The following is a 20,015-nucleotide window of genomic DNA, read 5'->3' on the forward strand; positions in this document are numbered from 1 at the left end:
TTAGTGTTAGGGTTAATGTTAGTGTTAAGGTTATGGTTAGGGGTTAGGGTTGTTAGGGTTAGGTTTAAGGTTAGGGTTAGGGGTAGTGTTAAGGTTATGGTTAGCTTTATGGCTAAGGTTAGGGTTAGGTTTAGGTTTAGGGTTAATGTTAGGTTTAGGGTTAGGTTTTGGGTTAAGATTAGGGTTAGGGTTAGGGTTAAGGGTAGGGTTAGGGTTAGTGTTGGGGTTGGGGTTTGGGTTAGGTGTAGGGGTTAGGGGTAGGGGTTAGGGTTAAGATTAGGGTTAGGGGTTAGGGTTAAGGTTAGGGTTAGGGTTAAGGTTAGGGTTAGGGTTAAGGTTAGGGTTAGGGTTAGGGTTAGCACCATTGAGCCGTGGCACTTCCGGCTTCCTCTCCATGGGTTCTTCTCCATCTTCAACCCAAAATGACCCTAAATGTGTGGGTCCACGGTGGAATCGTTCCCCTTCCCCCCATCCAACAATGAAGAACCCCCCAAATGCTCCTGTTTTCACCAAAACCTTCCTTCTTTTCCCAAAAAACAAGGCGGCACCGTATCAGGAAGCTCAAAAAGGCCCCAAATTGGGTGTTTTTCCACCCAAAAATGCCAGGAAGGTCTCTTTCCCATCCTGATGGACACTTCCACCCCCAAAGGGTTATGGTGGATGGAGAGTTTATGAGCTCGGGGTGCTGGTGGCCCTTATCCCAGTGCTGGGAATGCCGGGTGGGATTTAGGTTGGTCCCAAAATGGGTGGGATTAGCACCAAAATGACTGGGGTTAGCCCCCAAAATGCATGGGTTTAGCCCCAAAATGGCTGAGATTAGCCCCAAAAATGAGTGGTTTCATCCCCCCAGATGGGTGGATTTAGCTCCAAACTGGGTGGGATTAGCCCCAAAATGGGTGGGGTTAGCTCCAAAACGAGTGGGGTTAGCCCCAAAATGCATGGGTTTAGCCCCCAAATGGGTGCAATTGCCCCAAAATGGGTGGGATTAGCCCCCAGAATTGGTGGATTTAGCTCCAAAATGAGTGGGATTAGCCCCAAAATGGGTGGGATTAGCCCCAAAATGAGTGGTTTTAGCCCCCAAAATGAGTGGATTTAGCTCCAAACTGGGTGGGATTAGCCCCAAAATGGGTGGGGTTAGTCCTCAGATGGGTGGGGTTAGTCCCAAAATGCATGGGTTTAGCCCCAAAATGGGTGCGATTAGCCCCAAAATGGGGGGATTTAGCCCCAAAATGGGTGTGATTAGCCCCAAAATGAGTGGTTTTAGCCCCCAAAATGGGTGGATTTAGCTCCAAACTGGTTGGGATTAGCCCCAAAATGGGTGTGATTAGCCCCAAAATGGGTGGGATTAGCCCCAAAATGAGTGGTTTTAGCCCCCAAAATGAGTGGATTTAGCTCCAAACTGGGTGGGATTAGCCCAAAAATGGGTGGGGTTAGCCCCAAAATGGCTGAGATTAGCCCCAAAATGAGTGGTTTTAGTCCCCCAAATGGGTAGATTTAGCTCCGAAATGGCACATGTGGGAGCTGGGAATGATGGGAGGAGCTGGCTCCATGTCCCTGCTCTGTGGCCACGTCTCATCCCCACATCCCCATCTCCCCACATCCCATAGGATCACAGGATGGGTTGGCTTGGAAAGGACCTGTCCCATTGGACCATGTTATCCAAGGCTCCATCCAGCCATTCCATCCCCATATCCCATCCCCACATCCCCATCATCACATCCCATCCCCATGTCCCATCCCTATATCCCCATCCCCACATCCCCATGTCTCCATCGTCGCATCCCAATGATGTCTCCATCATCACATCTCATCCCCACATCCCCATCCCCACATCCTCATCATCACATCCCCATCCCCTGGTCCTATCCCTATATCCTCATCCCCACATCCCCATCCCCATATCCACATGTCCTATCCTCGCATCTCCATCCCCATGTCCTCATCATCACATCCCATCCTCACGTCCCATTCCCATATCACATCCCCATATCTCCATCCCTATGTCCCATCCCTGTATCCCCATCCCCACATCCCCATGTCTCCATCATCCCATCCCATCCCATCCTCATGTCCTATCCCTATATCCTCATCCCCACATCCCTGTCCCCATGTCCCATCCCCATATCCCATTGCCCTCCAGCTTTAACCCCCATCCTGGACCCCAGAATGTGCCCACTCACCCCCCCCAAATCCCCCCCAGGACTATTCAGTGTCCCCCATTGCACTCCCATTGCACCCCCACTGCACCCCTAATGCACCCCCACTGCACCCCCTTATTGCACCCCCATTACACCCCTAATGCAGCCCCTTATTGCACCACAATTGCACCCCATTGCACCCCCATTGGACCCCCTTATTACACCCCATTGCACCCCCTTATTGTACCTGCATTGCACCGCCTTATTGTACCCCCATTGCACCCCTAACGCACCCCTGTTGTACTCCCTTATTGCACCCCCATTGCACCCCCCTTGTACCCCCTTATTGCACCCCAATGCACCCCTTATTGCACCCCCATTGCACCCCCATTGTACCCCCTTATTGCATCCCCATTGCAACCCCTTATTGTACCCCCATTGCACCCCTAATGCAGCCCCATTGCACCCCCATTGCACCCCCATTGCAGCCCCATTGCCCTCATAATGCACCCCAATTGGACCCCCTTATTGCATCCTATTGCACCTCCTTATGGTACCCCCATTGCACCCCCTTATTGTACCCACATTGCACCCCCTTATTGTACCCCCCTTGTACCCCCTTATTGCACGCCCATTGCACCCCCATTGCACCCCTAATGCACCCCCTTGTACCCCCCCATTGCACCCCCATTGCACCCCCCCATTGCACCCCCATTGCACCCCTAATGCACCCCGTTGTACCCCCTTATTGCACCCCCATTGCACCCCCTTATTGCACCCCCATTGCACCCCTAATGCACCCTCTTGCACCCCCTTATTGCACCCCCTTATTGCACCCCCTTATTGCACCCCCTTATTGCACCCCCCTTGCACCCCAGAGCAATAACCCCTTGCTCTCTGCCCGCACAGCAATGGGGAGCGCGGGCATGGCCGGAAGGAGGTGACGGCACCGGAGCCCTGGCACCCACCGAAGCCGAAGTCATCCCCATGGATCCCAGCTCAAAGGAGGCTCAGACGGGGCCATTGTGAGCCCTTGGCTCTGCCCCCAAACCCTGCCCATGGGCAAACAGCGCCGGCGTTACCCTGCTCAGCGCCACGTCCTGCCCCATTCCTGCCCATTAAAGCTGGCGTTCGGAGGGGAGGATCCTTCCCTGCTTTGCCCCAGGGCTTGCGGTGATTGATGGCAAACAGAACCCATTGATGGCAAACAGAACCCATCGATGGCAAACAGAACCCGTTGATGGCAAACAGAACCCATCGATGGCAAACAGAACCCATTGATGGCAAACAGAACCCATCGATGGCAAACAGAACCCATCGATGGCAAACAGAACCCATTGACGGCAAACAGAACCCATCGATGGCAAACAGAACCCATTGATGGCAAACAGAACCCATCGATGGCAAACAGAACCCATTGATGGCAAACAGAACCCATTGATGGCAAACAGAACCCATTGATGGCAAACAGAACCCGTTGATGGCAAACAGAACCCATTGATGGCAAACAGAACCCATCGATGGCAAACAGAACCCATTGATGGCAAACAGAACCCATTGATGGCAAACAGAACCCATTGATGGCAAACAGAACCCGTTGATGGCAAACAGAACTCATTGATGGCAAACAGAACCCATTGACGGCAAACAGAACCCATTGATGGCAAACAGAACCCATTGATGGCAAACAGAACCCGTTGATGGCAAACAGAACCCGTTGACAGCAAACAGAACCCATCGATGGCAAACAGAACCCGTTGATGGCAAACAGAGCCCATCGATGGCAAACAGAACCCGTTGATGGCAAACAGAACCCATCGATGGCAAACAGAACCCATTGATGGCAAACAGAACCCATCGATGGCAAACAGAACCCATCGATGGCAAACAGAACCCATCGATGGCAAACAGAACCCGTTGATGGCAAACAGAACCCGTTGATGGCAAACAGAACCCGTTGATGGCAAACAGAACCCATTGATGGCAAAAAGATCCCGTTGATGGCAAACAGAACCCGTTGATGGCAAACAGAACCCGTTGACAGCAAACAGAACCCATCGATGGCAAACAGAACCCATTGATGGCAAACAGAACCCGTTGACAGCAAACAGAACCCATTGATGGCAAACAGAACCCATCGATGGCAAACAGAACCCGTTGATGGCAAACAGAACCCGTTGATGGCAAACAGAACCCATTGATGGCAAATAGAACCCATTGATGGCAAATAGAACCCTGCTGGTTCAGGATGCAGGATGGAGTGGCTTGCACTGATTGATGGCAAACAGAACCCATGGTGGTTCGGGATGCAGGAGGGCCCTGCGTTAAATCAGAGGCCACGAAGAGCTGGAATCCATTCCAGGAAGATGGATTTCAGCCGAAGGTCCGGGCGAGCCGAGTGGGAATCAAATCCCAGATGGAAAAGTTGAGGAGCTGACCTGAAAGCTTGGCATTCCCAAGCTTTGGGGCCAAAGAAGATCAATGGAGTGATAGGGAAGGGCAATAGGGATAGGATTGAAGGGTGACCAAGGAACTACAAAGCCAATCGAAGGTAAATAGGCTCAAGCTGAAGGAACAGGGGCTGCTTGAGGAGGACGTATCCCGATGGGAAAGGTGGAATTCGGAGGGATGAGGGGCTCCCATCACACATAGGAGGTGCTGCTGGTATCGAGAACGTGAGTTCATCGATGCTCTGCTATCCCATGGGATCTCTCCTCTTGCCTTCCGCCCTTAGAGCCTGCGCTATTCCAGCCCTCCTCTATGTAATTCCTGGTGTGTGATCCAAGAACATCCATTTCTTGACACTTTTCCTGGCTAAATACGACCCAAAATGTGCAAGCGGACGGGTCCTGCGCCTCGCATTGCTCCTCCTGCATCCCAATGCTCACCTGGGGCATCTCCTCCCATCAGGGCCAATCAGAGACGCCCGTATCTCCATCCTTAACGCGTGTCCATGGCAACGACTGGTCCATGGTCCAAGCGTCTTCCATGCACCTGAACTGATGGACTGGGATTAAAACACCACGTCAGGCTTCGGGTACCTCCGAGGATGGAGCTTCCCTTGGGATAGGCTCATTCCTGCCTTCTTCAAGGAGTCTCCCTCCCATCCACATCTCATCCCGTCGGGAAGTGCCAGCCCCCAGCTTGCTTTTGGCCTCAGCACCACCGGGAGAGGCTTTCCCTTCATCCGATGGACGGAAGAGCATGGAAAGAGGGAAGCAGCACAGGGAAACGCAAGGAATAAGAGGGAGGAGAACAGGGACTGGAAGGGGGAGAGGCCACTTGAAGGGAGGAGCCAAGGCAAGCACTGTTCGTCCCTTGGTCCTTATAGTCCTCTCTCCTCCTCGCTCCGTCTTTCCGACCGGGATAATCCTGCTCTTCCCAGGAGCGGGCTCATTTCCATGGGATTGCCAGGAATTCTCCTTCTCCCACCCATCGGAAGCCTGGGTGCCTGCCTTGGAAGCGGGATGGAAACGGCGCTCTTCCTCTTGCCATGGCTTTGGGGTAAGCGTTCCCCTTTGGTGCTAGGGAGCAGGGTCCTGGATACAGGGGTTGGGATGGATGGAACCCCCTTGTATCCCCCCCCAAATCCAGGCAAGGAGATGGGGGGGGGGGGTGGTTTGTGGCTGGGATAAGATCCGGGAAGCAGGAGGGGATGAGCCGGAGATGGAGAGGCGTCGACAAGGCAAATACACAGGGATCAACCCTAGGAAAACAGGGAAGCAAAGAGAGAGCTTCCTTTGATTGACGGCTGTAATCCCAACGGTAATCCTGCTGTCTCCCTTCCCCCGGGAGCCATAGGGCGCGTTGGAACCAGCACCCGAGGGTGAGTGAACAGAATGGTTCCCCCCCCCCACCACCACCACCAAATCCGGGTCCCGGCAGAGCCATTCCAGCTTCTAAATCAGTGCCAGCCAGTAACCGACCCCCGAAAGGGGGGGAAAGAATGGGATGTGAAGGGAAGGGATCTGGATATGAAGGGAAGGGATTGGGATATGAAGGGAAGGGATCTGGATATGAGGGGAAGGGATTGGGATATGAAGGGAAGGGATCTGGATATGAAGGGAAGGGATCTGGATATGAAGGGAAGGGATTGGGATATGGAGAAGTGAAGGGAAATGATTTGGATGTGAAGGGAAGGGATTGGGATATGAAGGGAAGGGATCTGGATATAAGGGGAAGGGATTTGGATATGGAGAAGTGAAGGGAAGTGATTTGGATGTGAAGGGAAGGGATTGGGATATGAAGGGAGGGGATTTGGATATGAAGGGAAGGGATCTGCATATGGAGAAGTGAAGGGAAGTGATTTGGATATGAAGGGAAGGGATTGGGATATGAAGGGAGGGGATCTGGATATGGAGAAGTGAAGGGAAATGATTTGGATGTGAAGGGAAGGGATTGGGATATGAAGGGAAAGGATTGGGATATGAAGGGAAGGGATCTGGATATAAGGGGAAGGGATTTGGATATGGAGAAGTGAAGTGAAGTGATTTGGATGTGAAGGGAAGGGATTGGGATATGAAGGGAAGGGATTGGGATATGAAGGGAAGTGATCTGGATATGAAGGGAAGGGATTTGGATATGAAGGGGAGGGATTTGGATATGAAGGGAAGTGATCTGGATATGAAGTGATTTGGATATGAAGGGAAGGGATTTAGATATGAAGAAGTGAAGTTAAGGGATCTGGATATGAAGGGAAGGGATCTGGATATGAAGGGAAGTGATTGGGATATGAAGGGAAGGGATTTGGATCTGAAGGGAGGGGATTTAAAGCTCATTGGGAAAGTATGCCATGCTTTCCAATAGCACCAAAGCGAGAAGCCGGCAGGATGTGGGCTGCAGCCCTTGCTCTAAGGGCGCTGGGATGAGCATCTAAAGGCCATGGGGACCAACGGTGCTTAACCATGGTTAAAGCATCCGACAGCACCTGCTGAATCAGGAGGCATCTTTGGCATCCCGTGCCGAGTTTATATCCCAACAAAAGCCTGGATTTTCCCTATAAAGAGAAAAAGGTTCTTATCTCTCTCAGGTTATTATAGGGATGATGCTGACTGGAAACACCCAACCCATCCCATCACCCCATGACTCCAACGCTCTCCTTCCTTTGGGCTCCAGGTGCTGCCATCCCGGCTCCTATCCGGCTGCTGGGGGGCCCCAACCGCTGCGTGGGGCGGCTCGAGGTGCTCTGGGAGCAGCGGTGGGGGACCGTGTGTGACGACCGATGGGGCCTGCCCGACGCCGCCGTCGTGTGCAGGCAGCTGGGATGCGGGGAAGCGCTGGCGGCTCCGGGATCGGCTCCCTTCGGACAAGGAGCGGGGCCCGTTTGGTTGGATGATGTGGAATGCAACGGGACGGAAGCCGAGCTCTCGGCCTGCAGGACCAGACCCTGGGGAGAGCATAACTGCGACCATGGAGAGGATGCAGGGGTGGTGTGCGCAGGTAAATCACAGTGATGCACTCCCAATAGGGCAAGGGTTTGCTCCCAAAGCACTGATTTCTCCATTGGGATCATCCATAGGGATAAGGGGAAGAGAGGATGCAGGGGTTGTGTGCGCAGGTAAATCACAGCGATGCACTCCCCATAGGGCGAGGGTTTGCTCCCAAAGCACTGATTTCTCCATTGGGATCATCCATAGGGATAAGGGGAAGAGACGATGCATGGAGACCTCAGAGCAGCTCCCAGTGTCCAAAGGGGGCTACAAGGATGCTGGAGAGGGGCCTTCATCATTGATTATAGCAATAGGATAAGGGGTGATAGCAATGGTACGCTGGTGATGATGATGGTGATGCTGGTGATGATGATGGTGCTGGTGATGATGGTGATACTGGTGATGATGATGGCGATGCTGGTGATGATGCTGGTGCTGGTGATGATGGTGATGCTGGTGATGATGGTGATGCTGGTGATGATGATGGCAATGCTGGTGATGATGATGGTGATGCTGGTGATGATGATGGCGATGCTGGTGATGATGCTGATGCTGGTGATCCTGGGGCTTATGGTGATGCTGGTGATGCTGGTGATGATGATGGTGATGATAGTGATGATGCTGTTGATGCTGATGATGCTGATGATGCTGCTGATGCTGGTGATGATGCTGATGATGGTGCTGGTGCTGGTGATGATGATGGCGATGCTGGTGATGATGGCGATGCTGGTGATGATGGTGATGCTGGTGATGATACTGGTGCTGGTGATGCTGGTGCTTATGGTGATGCTGGTGATGCTGGTGATGATGATGGTGATGAGAGTGATGATGCTGTAGACACTGATGATGCTGTTGATGCTGGTGATGCTGCTGCTGCTGGTGATGCTGGTGACGGTGCTGGTGCTGGTGATGATGCTGATGATGGTGCTGGTGCTGATGCTGATGTTATAGCAATAGGGTGATGGCTTTAAACTTGATGTTACCCATTCCCCCCCAACTCTCCCCCCAATTCTCTTCAATGCAGAGGCTACAACCCCCGTGCAGGTGAAGCTGGTGAACGGCTCCAGCCGCTGCGCTGGCCGAGTGGAGGTGCTCTATGGCCATCAATGGGGGACGGTGTGCGACGACAACTGGGACCTGACCGACGCCGAAGTCGTGTGCCGGCAGCTGGGATGCGGCTCTGCCCTCTCCGCTCCTCCCGCTGCTTCCTTTGGGATAGGCCCTGATCCCATTTGGCTGGATGACGTGGCCTGCAAAGGGACCGAAGCCGCCCTCTCCGAGTGCAGCGCGAAGCCTTGGGGTACCCATAACTGCATGCACCGAGAGGATGCTGGTGTCGTGTGCGCAGGTAAAGGATGCTCCTCATCACACAAGTGGGTTCTATAGGGGGGCAAAGTGCTGGAGGAGACCCCATCACTGAGCCCCGCATCCGTAGGGATCGGGAGATAAAGAGGGATCCATCCTGGAAAACCCGAATTGGGATGCTGCAGGAAGGGCTCTCCTTTGGTAGAGCATCCTTGGTCACTGCAGAGAGCGGCTTTGGCATCATCCCACCCTCATCCTTTGGAAGGAGCCTATAAGAAACCGGGAGAGGGGCTTTGGAAAAGGGATGGAGGGACAGGACAATGGGAATGGCTTTAACCTGCCAGAGGGGAGATTGGGATGAGCTCTTAGGGGGATCCCTATGAGGCGGGTGGGATATCGGAATGGGCTCAATGGTGATGCTGGTCCAAGGTGTCCCCATGGCCGGGGGTTGGATCTGGATGAGCTTTGAGCTCCCTCCCATCCCAACCCATTCCGGGATGCTGTGAGGCGGAGGGAGCGCTTCACGGGATGCTTCCCCATTGGAAGGGCTCAATGGCCACATTCCGCACCGGAATCCTTTCCCTGTGGAACGTTTTCCCTCTTCCTTCCCTTTCCAGGCCATGCCGAACCTGCCCCGCTTCGCCTTATGGGCGGCTCCAACCCCTGCTCCGGACGCGTCGAGGTCTTCTATGGGCAGCAATGGGGAACGGTGTGCGACGATGGATGGGACCTGATGGAGGCCAACGTGGTCTGCAGGCAGCTGGGCTGCGGGAAGGCTTTGGGGGCCTCCCATGGGGCTGCCTATGGGGAAGGATCGGGCCCCATTTGGCTCGATGATGTCGAATGCAAAGGGACCGAAGATGCTTTGGACCAATGCAAAGCTCCTGCCTGGGGAAGCCACAACTGTGGGCACAGAGAGGATGCTGGAGTGGTTTGCACAGGTACCCATGGCTTGGGATGGGCCCAGGGGAGGCTGTTTTGGGGGGGGGGGAGACCTTTCAGGCACATCCTGGTACCAGAAGCATCCTTTCATCGGGTGCATTCCGGGTACCAGAAGCATCCTTTCATTGAGTGCATGCTGGGTACCAGAAGCATCCTTTCATTGGGTGCATTCTGGGTACCAGAAGCATCCTTTCATTGGGTGCATTCCGGGTACCAGAAGCATCCTTTCATTGAGTGCATGCTGGGTACCAGAAGCATCCTTTCATCGGGTGCATTCCGGGTACCAGAAGCATCCTTTCATCGGGTGCATTCCAGGTACCAGAAGCATCCTTTCATTGGGTGCATTCTGGAGGTCAGAAGCATCCTTTCATTGGGTGCATTCTGGGTACCAGAAGCATCCTTTCATCGGGTGCATTCTGGGTACCAGAAGCATCCTTTCATTGGGTGCATTCCGGGTACCAGAAGCATCCTTTCATTGGGTGCATTCCGGGTACCAGAAGCATCCTTTCATCGGGTGCATTCCGGGTACCAGAAGCATCCTTTCATCGGGTGCATTCCAGGTACCAGAAGCATCCTTTCATTGGGTGCATTCTGGAGGTCAGAAGCATCCTTTCATTGGGTGCATTCTGGGTACCAGAAGCATCCTTTTATTGGGTGCATTCCGGGTACCAGAAGCATCCTTTCATTGGGTGCATTCCGGGTACCAGAAGCATCCTTTCATCGGGTGCATTCCGGGTACCAGAAGCATCCTTTCATTGGGTGCATTCTGGGTACCAGAAGCATCCTTTCATTGGGTGCATTCTGGGTACCAGAAGCATCCTTTCATTGGGTGCATTCCGGGTACCAGAAGCATCCTTTCATCGGGTGCATTCCGGGTACCAGAAGCATCCTTGCATTGAATGCATTCTGGGTACCAGAAGCATCCTTTCATTGGGTGCATTCCGGGTACCAGAAGCATCCTTGCATCGAATGCATTCTGGGTACCAGAAGCATCCTTTCATTGGGTGCATTCCGGGTACCAGAAGCATCCTTTCATTGGGTGCATTCCAGGTACCAGAAGCATCCTTTCATTGGGTGCATTCTGGAGGTCAGAAGCATCCTTGCATTGAGTGCATTCCGGGTACCAGAAGCATCCTTTCATCGGGTGCATTCTGGGTACCAGAAGCATCCTTTCATCGGGTGCATTCCGGGTACCAGAAGCATTCTTTCATCGGGTGCATTCTGGGTACCAGAAGCATCCTTTCATTGGGTGCATTCTGGGTACCAGAAGCATCCTTTCATTGTGCTCATTCTGGGTATCAAAAGCATCCTTGCATTGAGTGCATTCTGGGTACCAGAAGCATCCTCTCATTGAGTGCATTCCGGGTACCAGAAGCATCCTTCATCGGGTGCATTCTGGGTACCAGAAGCATCCTTTCATCGGGTGCATTCTGGGTACCAGAGGCATCCTTTCATCGGGTGCATTGGAGGCAGAAGATGCAGGCATTCAGGTTTCCTCCATCCATGCCCTATCCCGATAGGCATTCGTCGGTGCCAAGCTTCGAGGCTGGATGCTGGGGTTGATGCCTCCTTGCATCACCTTCTTCTCTTGGCCCAGTCCTATGGGGCGATGCTGGACCCAGAGCTTGGTGTTTTGGGGGATGATTCCCACCTTCCCATTGGAATCGCTTGCACATCACCCTGCGTTCTCTGCGCATTAGGGCCCTTGCAGCGGCTTGGCAGGCGAAAGCAGGCTGCCTTTCCATCCTTTTCATTCCAGGTGGGATCTGAAGCTCATGGACGCGGAGAAGAGGGATGGGGTCTCCAGGCAACGTTCCTTTATCCCAACCTCATGTCCCCACATCGGGGGCATCCCGGTACCCATTGCAGGTAATGGAGAGAGATGGGCACGGAGGCGACGTCCCTCTGCCCCCCCCGCCTGCCCTGGCTGTGGGTCACGGGCCTCCAGGCCCTTTGAGCCCTTCCCCCCCCCCCAAATCCCCCCCTTTCCGTGCCTCTTCCCACCCTCTGGAGAGGCTGCAATAAAGGTGGATGCGAGCTCCCGTGCACACACGTGTCCCCATGCACATACATGTCCCCATGCATACACATACATGTCCCATGCACATACATGTCCCCATGCACACACATGTCCCCATGCACATACGTGTCCCCATGCACACACGTGTCCCTTGCACATACATGTCCCATGCACATACATGTCCCATACATACACACGTCCCCATGCATACACATGTCCCCATACACATACATGTCCCCATGCACATACATGTCCCATGCATACACACGTCCCCATGCACACACGTGTCCCATGCACACACGTCCCCATGCACACACACGTCCCCATGCACACACATGTCCCCATGCACACACATGTCCCCATGCACATATATGTCCCCATGCACATACTTCTCCCCATACACACACGTGTCCCCATGCACACACGTTTCCATGCACACACATTTCCATGCACACACATTTCCATGCACACAGGTGCCCCCATGCACATACATGTCCACTCATGTCCTCGTACAAATACATCTCCCCATGCACATACATGTCCCCATGCACACACGTGTCCCATGCACACACGTATCCCATGAACACACATGTCCCCATACACACACGTCCCCATGTACACGTGTCCCCATGCACACACATATCCCATGCACACACGTGTCCCCATACACAAACATGTGCCACACGCACACACGTGTCCCCATACACACATGTCCCCATGCACACCCATGTACCACGTGCACACACACATGAACACCCATGTACCACGTGCACACCCATGTACCACGTGCACACACATGTACCACGTGCACACACACATGAACACCCATGTACCACGTGCACACCCACGTACCACGTGCACACACACATGAACACCCACGTACCACGTGCACACCCACGTACCACGTGCACACACACATGAACACCCATGTACCACGTGCACACACACATGAACACCCATGTACCACGTGCACACCCACGTACCACGTGCACACACACATGAACGCACATGTACCACGTGCACACCCATGTACCACGTGCACACCCATGTACCACGTGCACACACACATGAACACACATGTACCACGTGCACACCCACGTACCACGTGCACACACACACACGTGTCCCCGCGCGCACACGCGCCCCCCCCGCCCCCGACTCCCCCTCACTCAGCCCCGCCCCCGGAAGTGACGTTACGGCGCAGCGCGCGAGCGCGGCCGGAAGCGGCTCCGGCGGCGGAGGAGGAGGCGGCGGCGGCGGGTGGGGAACGGTGAGAACGGAACGGGAACGGGAACGGGAACGGGAACGGGAACGGGAACGGAACGGGAACGGAACGGGAACGGGAACGGGAACGGGAACGGGAACGGGAACGGAACGGGAACGGGAACGGGAACGGGAACGGAACGGGAACGGGAACGGGAACGGGAACGGAACGGAACGGGAACGGAACGGGAACGGGAACGGGAACGGGAACGGAACGGGAACGGGAACGGAACGGGAACGGGACGGGGATGGGAACGGAACGGGAACGGGAACGGAACGGGAACGGGGATGGGGATGGGGATGGGAAAGGGAACGGGAACGGAACGGGGGCGGAACGGGGACGGGGACGGAACGGGAACGGGGATGGGAAAGGGAATGGGAATGGGGATGGGAACGGGAACGGGAACGGAACGGGAACGGGAACGGAACGAGGATGTGGATGGGGACGGGAACGGGGATGGGAACGGGGACGGGACGGGGATGGGGCTCCTGGGCCCGGAGCATCCATTGCGCTGTTGAAGGGGCCGGGGGGGCTGAGGTACCGGAGGCTCCGGGGGTCGGGGTAGGCCCGAGGGGGGGGGGCTGAGGGACTGGGGGGGGGGGGGGAGGGTCCCGTGTTAGCACTGGGGGGTAACGGGAGGTACTGGGGCGGGGGGGGGGAGTGAGGTGGGAGGGACTGGGATGCGCTGGGATAAAGGACTGGGGTATGCTGGGATAAAGGACTGGGGTATGCTGGGATAAAGGATTGGGATGTGCTGGGATAAAGGATTGGGATGTGCTGGGATAAAGGACTGGGATGAGCTGGGGTAAAGGACTGGGATGTGCTGGGATAAAGGACTGGGATGTGCTGGGGTGAAGGACTGGGATGCGCTGGGATAAAGGACTGGGATGCGCTGGGATAAAGGACTGGGATGCGCTGGGATAAAGGATTGGGATGCGCTGGGATAAAGGATTGGGATGCGCTGGGATAAAGGACTGGGATGCGCTGGGATAAAGGACTGGGATGAGCTGGGATAAAGGATTGGGATGTGCTGGGATAAAGGATTGGGATGTGCTGGGATAAAGGACTGGGATGTGCTGGGATAAAGGATTGGGATGTGCTGGGATAAAGGATTGGGATGTGCTGGGATAAAGGACTGGGATGTGCTGGGATAAAGGACTGGGATGAGCTGGGGTAAAGGATTGAGATGTGCCGGGATAAAGGACTGGGATGTGCTGGGATAAAGGACTGGGATGCGCTGGGATAAAGGACTGGGATGAGCTGGGATAAAGGACTGGGATGCGCTGGGATGAAGGATTGGGATGCGCTGGGATAAAGGACTGGGATGCGCTGGGATAAAGGATTGGGATGCGCTGGGATAAAGGACTGGGATGAGCTGGGGTAAAGGACTGGGATGTGCTGGGATAAAGGACTGGGATGCGCTGGGATAAAGGACTGGGATGAGCTGGGATAAAGGACTGGGATGCGCTGGGATGAAGGATTGGGATGCACTGGGATAAAGGATTGAGATGTGCCGGGATAAAGGACTGGGATGCGCTGGGATAAAGGATTGGGATGTGCTGGGATAAAGGATTGGGATGCGCTGGGATAAAGGACTGGGATGTGCTGGGATAAAGGACTGGGATGCGCTGGGATAAAGGACTGGGATGCGCTGGGATAAAGGATTGGGATGCACTGGGATAAAGGACTGGGATGTGCTGGGTTAAAGGACTGGGATGCGCTGGGATAAAGGACTGGGATGCACGGGGGTAATGGACTGGGATGTGCTGGGATAAAGGACTGGGATGCGCTGGGATGAAGGAGTGGGATGTTCTTGGAGGATGGACTGGGATGTGCTGGGATGAAGGACTGGGATGCGCTGGGATGTAATGGGTTGATGGACTGGGATGTGCTGGGATGAAGGAGTGGGACATGCTAGGACGATGGCTCATAGTGGGAAGGACTGGGTTATACTGTGGGGGGACTGGGACATACTGGGGGCCTCTGGTTGCAATGGGCTTTGGGAGGCTGATGCGATGGAGCGTTCCCTAGATCCCATAGGGAATTCCTACCCGGAATTCCCCCATGGACCACTCAGTCCCCCCCCCCTCTCCCAGCTGCTGCTCTCTGCCTCGCCCCGCATCCCCCCCCGTGCTTCCAGGATGGAATCTCGCCCTCGCTCCGGCATCACCGGCGCCGCTCGTGCCGGGCTGGGGCTCGGCCATGGCACCGCCCGCCCGGAGCCGTCCCTTTAGGAACCCGTGAGTGTTTGTGGGATCCTCATGGGAAGCCCGTTCCCCTCCATCCCATCCCCGTCGGCCGCTTGGTGCCCGCTCCATCCCCTTGCTCCATCCCCTTGCTCCATCCCCTTGCTCCATCCCCTTGCTCCATCCCCTTGCTCCATCCCCTTGCTCCATCCCCTTGCTCCATCCCCTTGCTCCATCCCCTTGCTCCATCCCCTTGCTCCATCCCCGTGCTCCATCCCCGTGCTCCATCCCCGTGCTCCATCCCCTTGCTCCATCCCCTTGCTCCATCCCCTTGCTCCATCCCCTTGCTCCATCCCCTTGCTCCATCCCCTTGCTCCATCCCCTTGCTCCATCCCCGTGCTCCATCCCCGTGCTCCATCCCCGTGCTCCATCCCCTTGCTCCATCCCCTTGCTCCATCCCCTTGCTCCATCCCCTTGCTCCATCCCCTTGCTCCATCCCCTTGCTCCATCCCCTTGCTCCATCCCCTTGCTCCATGCCATTGCTCCATCCCCTTGCTCCATCCCCTTGCTCCATCCCATTGTTCCATCCCCTTGCTCCATCCCCTTGCTCCATCCCCTTGCTCCATCCCCTTGCTCCATCCCCTTGCTCCATCCCCTTGCTCCATCCCCTTGCTCCATCCCCTTGCTCCATCCCCTTGCTCCATCCCCTTGCTCCATCCTTGCTCCATCCCCTTGCTCCATCCCCTTGCTCCATCCCCTTGCTCCATCCCCTTGCACCATCCCCTTGCTCCATCCCCTTGCTCCATCCCCTTGCTCCATCCCCTTGCTCCATCCCCTTGCTCCATCCCCTTGCTCCATCCCCCCTTGCTCCATCCCCTTGCTCCATCCCCTTGCTCCATCCCCTTGCTCCATCCCCTTGCTCCATCCCCTTGCTCCATCCCCTTGCTCCATCCCATTGCTCCATCCCCTTGCTCCATCCCCTTGCTCCATCCCCTTGCTCCATCCCATTGCTCCATCCCATTGCTCCTCTCACGTTCTTCGCAGCCGCCATGGAAGAGCGACCGGAGCCTTTCTCCCGGAGCCTTCCTACCGGAGCTGAGGCTGAAGGCGAGGAGGAGGAGGAGGAGGAGGAGGAGGAGGAAGCAGCCGGGATGCAGCCAGCAGCCGGAAGCAGCCGTGAGGATGGAGGAGCCTCTCCACGCCGGCGCAAGCAGCGCCTCTGCCTCAAGCCCGAGGCCAAGCCGGTTCCTGCATCCCCGGGACAAGGGGAAGAGCCGGGACCTTCCTGCGGCAAGCGCCTGCGCCTGATCTGGAGCCGGGCGGGCGACTTCAGGCCGAGGGCGATGGAGGAGGAAGCACGGAGCAGTGAGGAAGAGGAGGAGGAGGAAGAGGAGAGCGGCTCCATCGCCCTCCCCGCTGCTGCCCGTCCCAAAGGGGACTTTGTGCAGTTGATCGACGAGCGCGGCATCTATTCCACGGCCAAACTGGTGCTGGAGGAGGCGGTGGCGGGGCTGCCGCTGCATCCGGCACCGGGCTCCGGCGAGCTGGAGATCCGCGAGGTCATCGTGGACGAGAAACCCTTCCAGTGCGGGGTGTGCGAGAAGGCTTTCAAACGGGCTTGGGAGCTCTTTAGCCACGAAGTGGTGCACAACGAAGAGCGCCCGTTCCGTTGCTCCCTGTGCCAAGCGTCCTTTAAGCGGCACTCGGATTTCAAGAGCCACCGTTTGGTCCATACGGAAGAGCGGCCGTTCCGGTGCGAGCTGTGCGGGAAGCGCTTCAAACGCTCGTCCAACCTCCAAGAGCACCGGCGCATCCACAGCGGCGAGCGGCCTTTCCGCTGCCCGCGCTGCGCCAAGAGCTTCAAGACGCCGTACGAGCTCCAGCGCCACGCGCTCACCCACTGCGCCGAGAAGCCCTTCAAGTGCGCCGATTGCGGCAAGGACTTCCCCACCTCCAACGCCCTCCTGCTCCACCAGCGCCAGCACTGCGACGACAAGCCCCACGTCTGCGGCGTCTGCGGGAAGAAGTTCACCTACGGCCACAGCCTCAAGGTGCACGAACGGGTGCACACGGGCGACCGGCCCTTCGTCTGCCCGCTCTGCGGCAAGGGCTTCAAGCAATCCAACGCCTTGGCCTCGCACGAGCGGGTGCACACGGGCGAGCGGCCCTTCGCCTGCAAGACGTGCGGCAAAGCCTTCAAGCAGTCGTCCTACCTGGTGATCCACGAGCGGGCGCACACGGGCGAGCGGCCCTACAAGTGCGAGGCGTGCGGCAAGGCTTTCGCCCGGCCCTCTTTGCTGCTGCAGCATCACCGCGTGCACAGCCAGGAGAGGCCCTACGAGTGCAGCTTCTGCCACAAGTACTTCAAGGACCTGGCTTATTTGGCCGTGCACGAGAAGGTGCACACGGGCGAGACGCCCTACAAGTGCGGGGTGTGCGACAAGGGCTTCGCGCACCCGTCCAACCTGCTGCAGCATCAGCGCGTGCACCGCGACGGCTGAGCGCGGCCGCGGGCAGCGCCTCGCGGGCCTCCACAAGAGCCATGGGGCAGGCATCGCCTTGGTGGGACCCCGTAAGAGCAGCGCCTCATGGGACCCATAAGAGCATCGCCTCATGGACCTCCATAGGGGATGGAGTAGGCATCACCTCATGGATCCCCATAAGAGCATCACCCCATGGAACCCATAAGAGCTTCACCTCATGGATCCCCATAAGAGCATCACCTCATGGACCTCCATAAGAGCCATGGGGCAGGCATCGCCTTGGTGGGACCCCGTAAGAGCAGCCCCTCGTGGGCCTCCGTAGGGCGTGGGGTAGGCATCACGCATGGGACCCATAAGAGCATCGCCTCATGGACCCCACAGAGTATGGGGTAGGCATTGCCTTGTGGAACCCCATAAGAGCATCACCTCACGGACCCCACAGAGTATGGGGTAGGCATTGCCTTGTGGAACCCATAAGAGCATCACCTCATGGATCCCCATAAGAGCATCACCTCGTGGACCTCCATAGAGGATGGGGTAGGCGTCACCTTATGGAACCCATAAGAGCATCACCCCATGGAACCCATAAGAGCATCACCTCATGGACCTCCATAGGGGATGGGGTAGGCATCACCTCGTGGACCTCCATAGAGAATGGGGTAGGCGTCACCTTATGGAACCCATAAGAGCATCACCCCATGGAACCCATAAGAGCATCACCTCATGGACCTCCATAGGGGATGGAGTAGGCATCACCTCATGGATCCCCATAAGAGCATCACCCCATGGAACCCATAAGAGCATCACCTCATGGACCTCTGTAGAGTATGGGGTAGGCATCGCCGTATGGAACCTGTAAGAGCATCGCCTCATGGACCTCCGTAAGAGCCATGGGGCAGGCATCACCTCATGGACCTCCATAGAGCGTGGGGTAGGCATCGCCTCATGGGACCCATAAGAGCATCACCTTATGGGCCACCATAAGGGCATGGAGTAGGCATCAGCTCATGGACTTCCATAAGAGCCATGGGGCAGGCATTGCCCCATGGAACCCCATAAGAGCCATGGGGTAGGCATCGCCTTATGGGACCCCATAAGAGCATCACCTCATGGACCCCCATAAGAGCATCACCTCATGGAACCCCATAAGAGCATCGTCTCATGGACCCCCATAAGAGCATCACCTCATGGACCCCCATAAGAGCATCATTGTCTCATGGACCCCCATAGGAGCATGGGGTAGACATCACCTCCTGAACCTCCATAAGAGTCCTTCTCCTGAGCCCTTTGCCAAAGCTGGAGCTGCTTCCATACGGGATGATCCCAGCGGGACCTTAGGATGGAGGGGCTGCAAGCTCCGTGGTGGCCCCGGTTGGGGACTGACATTCCTGCTTTTGGGATGGGAGATGCCACCCTGGTACAAGTGATGGAAGGACCCATGGGGGAAGAGTGGACACGTCCTGGAGCCTCTTTGGCTTCCGATTCCCTTCCGTCTCCCGTGCTGCTGCTACTGATCCTGGTTCATCCCCTTCTCCATTCCCACCCCATCCCAATCCAGATGTTCTCCAGCAGCACCTGGAGCGGATCCGGGCAAGCGAGACACGAGCGCAGCCCTCGGCATCCTCCATCCTCCTCTGTGCTGCTGAGCACATGGACCTTTGCCTATGAGGACACAAGGGCCTTGTGTTGATGCCCTTGGTGCTGTCCCTTGGACTCCTGGAGATCCCAAATCCATGTCCCCCCCCATTCCATATGGTCCCTGTTGTACTTTGGGGGGGGGGGGGGGAATGTTGGGATGTGCACACTAATTACAGGATGCTCATTTAACAGGGCCTTTGTCTCAGCACCTTCATGGCCTCACGGGCTCCTTGGTGTCATCAGGTCCCTTTTAGGGGGGGTGATGGATCCCCTATTGGGGCTCATCCAGGTGATGGATCCCCTATAGGGATGCTTTTGGGCTCCCCAGCTCCTTCCCTGCCACCTCCTCTTTCAGCTCTGGCCCCATTGAGGCTGGGATTTGATGCTGGGGGGTCCTCAACGTCCTTTATGGCCCATAGGGTGCTGGGCCCCTATTCAGATGGGCTGTGGTACCTGCTTGCCCTCCAGCTCCTCTTCCAGCAGGCCTTGTATCCCTCCTGATCCCTATATCCCATATATCCCAATGCCCCTGCATTGCAAGGGGGGTGGATTCCTGCTTGGCGATGGAGCATCCTGCCCTATGGCACCCTGAAGGCCCAACTTGGGGGGG

General features: G+C 56.2%; 2 protein-coding genes across 2 annotated transcripts; both read left to right on the top strand.

Moving 5' to 3' along the window:
• The first annotated feature begins 7,219 nt into the window (after nt 1-7,219).
• Nucleotides 7,220-11,812, top strand: LOC136006686 (scavenger receptor cysteine-rich domain-containing group B protein-like). Its single transcript, XM_065664738.1, has 4 exons — nt 7,220-7,577; nt 8,592-8,915; nt 9,490-9,813; nt 11,574-11,812. Exons 1-4 carry the CDS (start codon nt 7,220-7,222, stop codon nt 11,582-11,584), a joined length of 1,017 nt encoding a protein of 338 aa, XP_065520810.1. The 3' UTR covers nt 11,585-11,812.
• A 1,229-nt stretch (nt 11,813-13,041) lies between these two features.
• Nucleotides 13,042-19,518, top strand: ZNF253 (zinc finger protein 253). The gene is made up of 3 exons (XM_065664748.1): nt 13,042-13,104; nt 15,195-15,338; nt 16,329-19,518. The coding sequence occupies exon 3, from the start codon at nt 16,334-16,336 to the stop codon at nt 17,783-17,785; it is 1,452 nt and encodes a 483-aa protein (XP_065520820.1). The 5' UTR covers nt 13,042-13,104; nt 15,195-15,338; nt 16,329-16,333; the 3' UTR covers nt 17,786-19,518.
• The last annotated feature ends 497 nt before the right edge of the window (nt 19,519-20,015 follow it).

The sequence above is a fragment of the Lathamus discolor genome, unplaced genomic scaffold (assembly GCF_037157495.1).
Source record: "Lathamus discolor isolate bLatDis1 unplaced genomic scaffold, bLatDis1.hap1 Scaffold_56, whole genome shotgun sequence".
NCBI lineage: Eukaryota > Metazoa > Chordata > Aves > Psittaciformes > Psittacidae > Lathamus > Lathamus discolor.

Bases quoted from the DNA above. Each gene is read 5' to 3' on its own strand.
- LOC136006686 (XM_065664738.1), top strand. From the start codon at position 7,220: ATGACTCCAACGCTCTCCTTCCTTTGGGCTCCAGGTGCTGCCATCCCG. The intron at 7,578-8,591 runs GTAAATCACAGT...TCTTCAATGCAG, and splicing joins TGCAGGGGTGGTGTGCGCAG to AGGCTACAACCCCCGTGCAG. The intron at 8,916-9,489 runs GTAAAGGATGCT...TTCCCTTTCCAG, and splicing joins TGCTGGTGTCGTGTGCGCAG to GCCATGCCGAACCTGCCCCG.
- ZNF253 (XM_065664748.1), top strand. From the start codon at position 16,334: ATGGAAGAGCGACCGGAGCCTTTCTCCCGGAGCCTTCCTACCGGAGCT.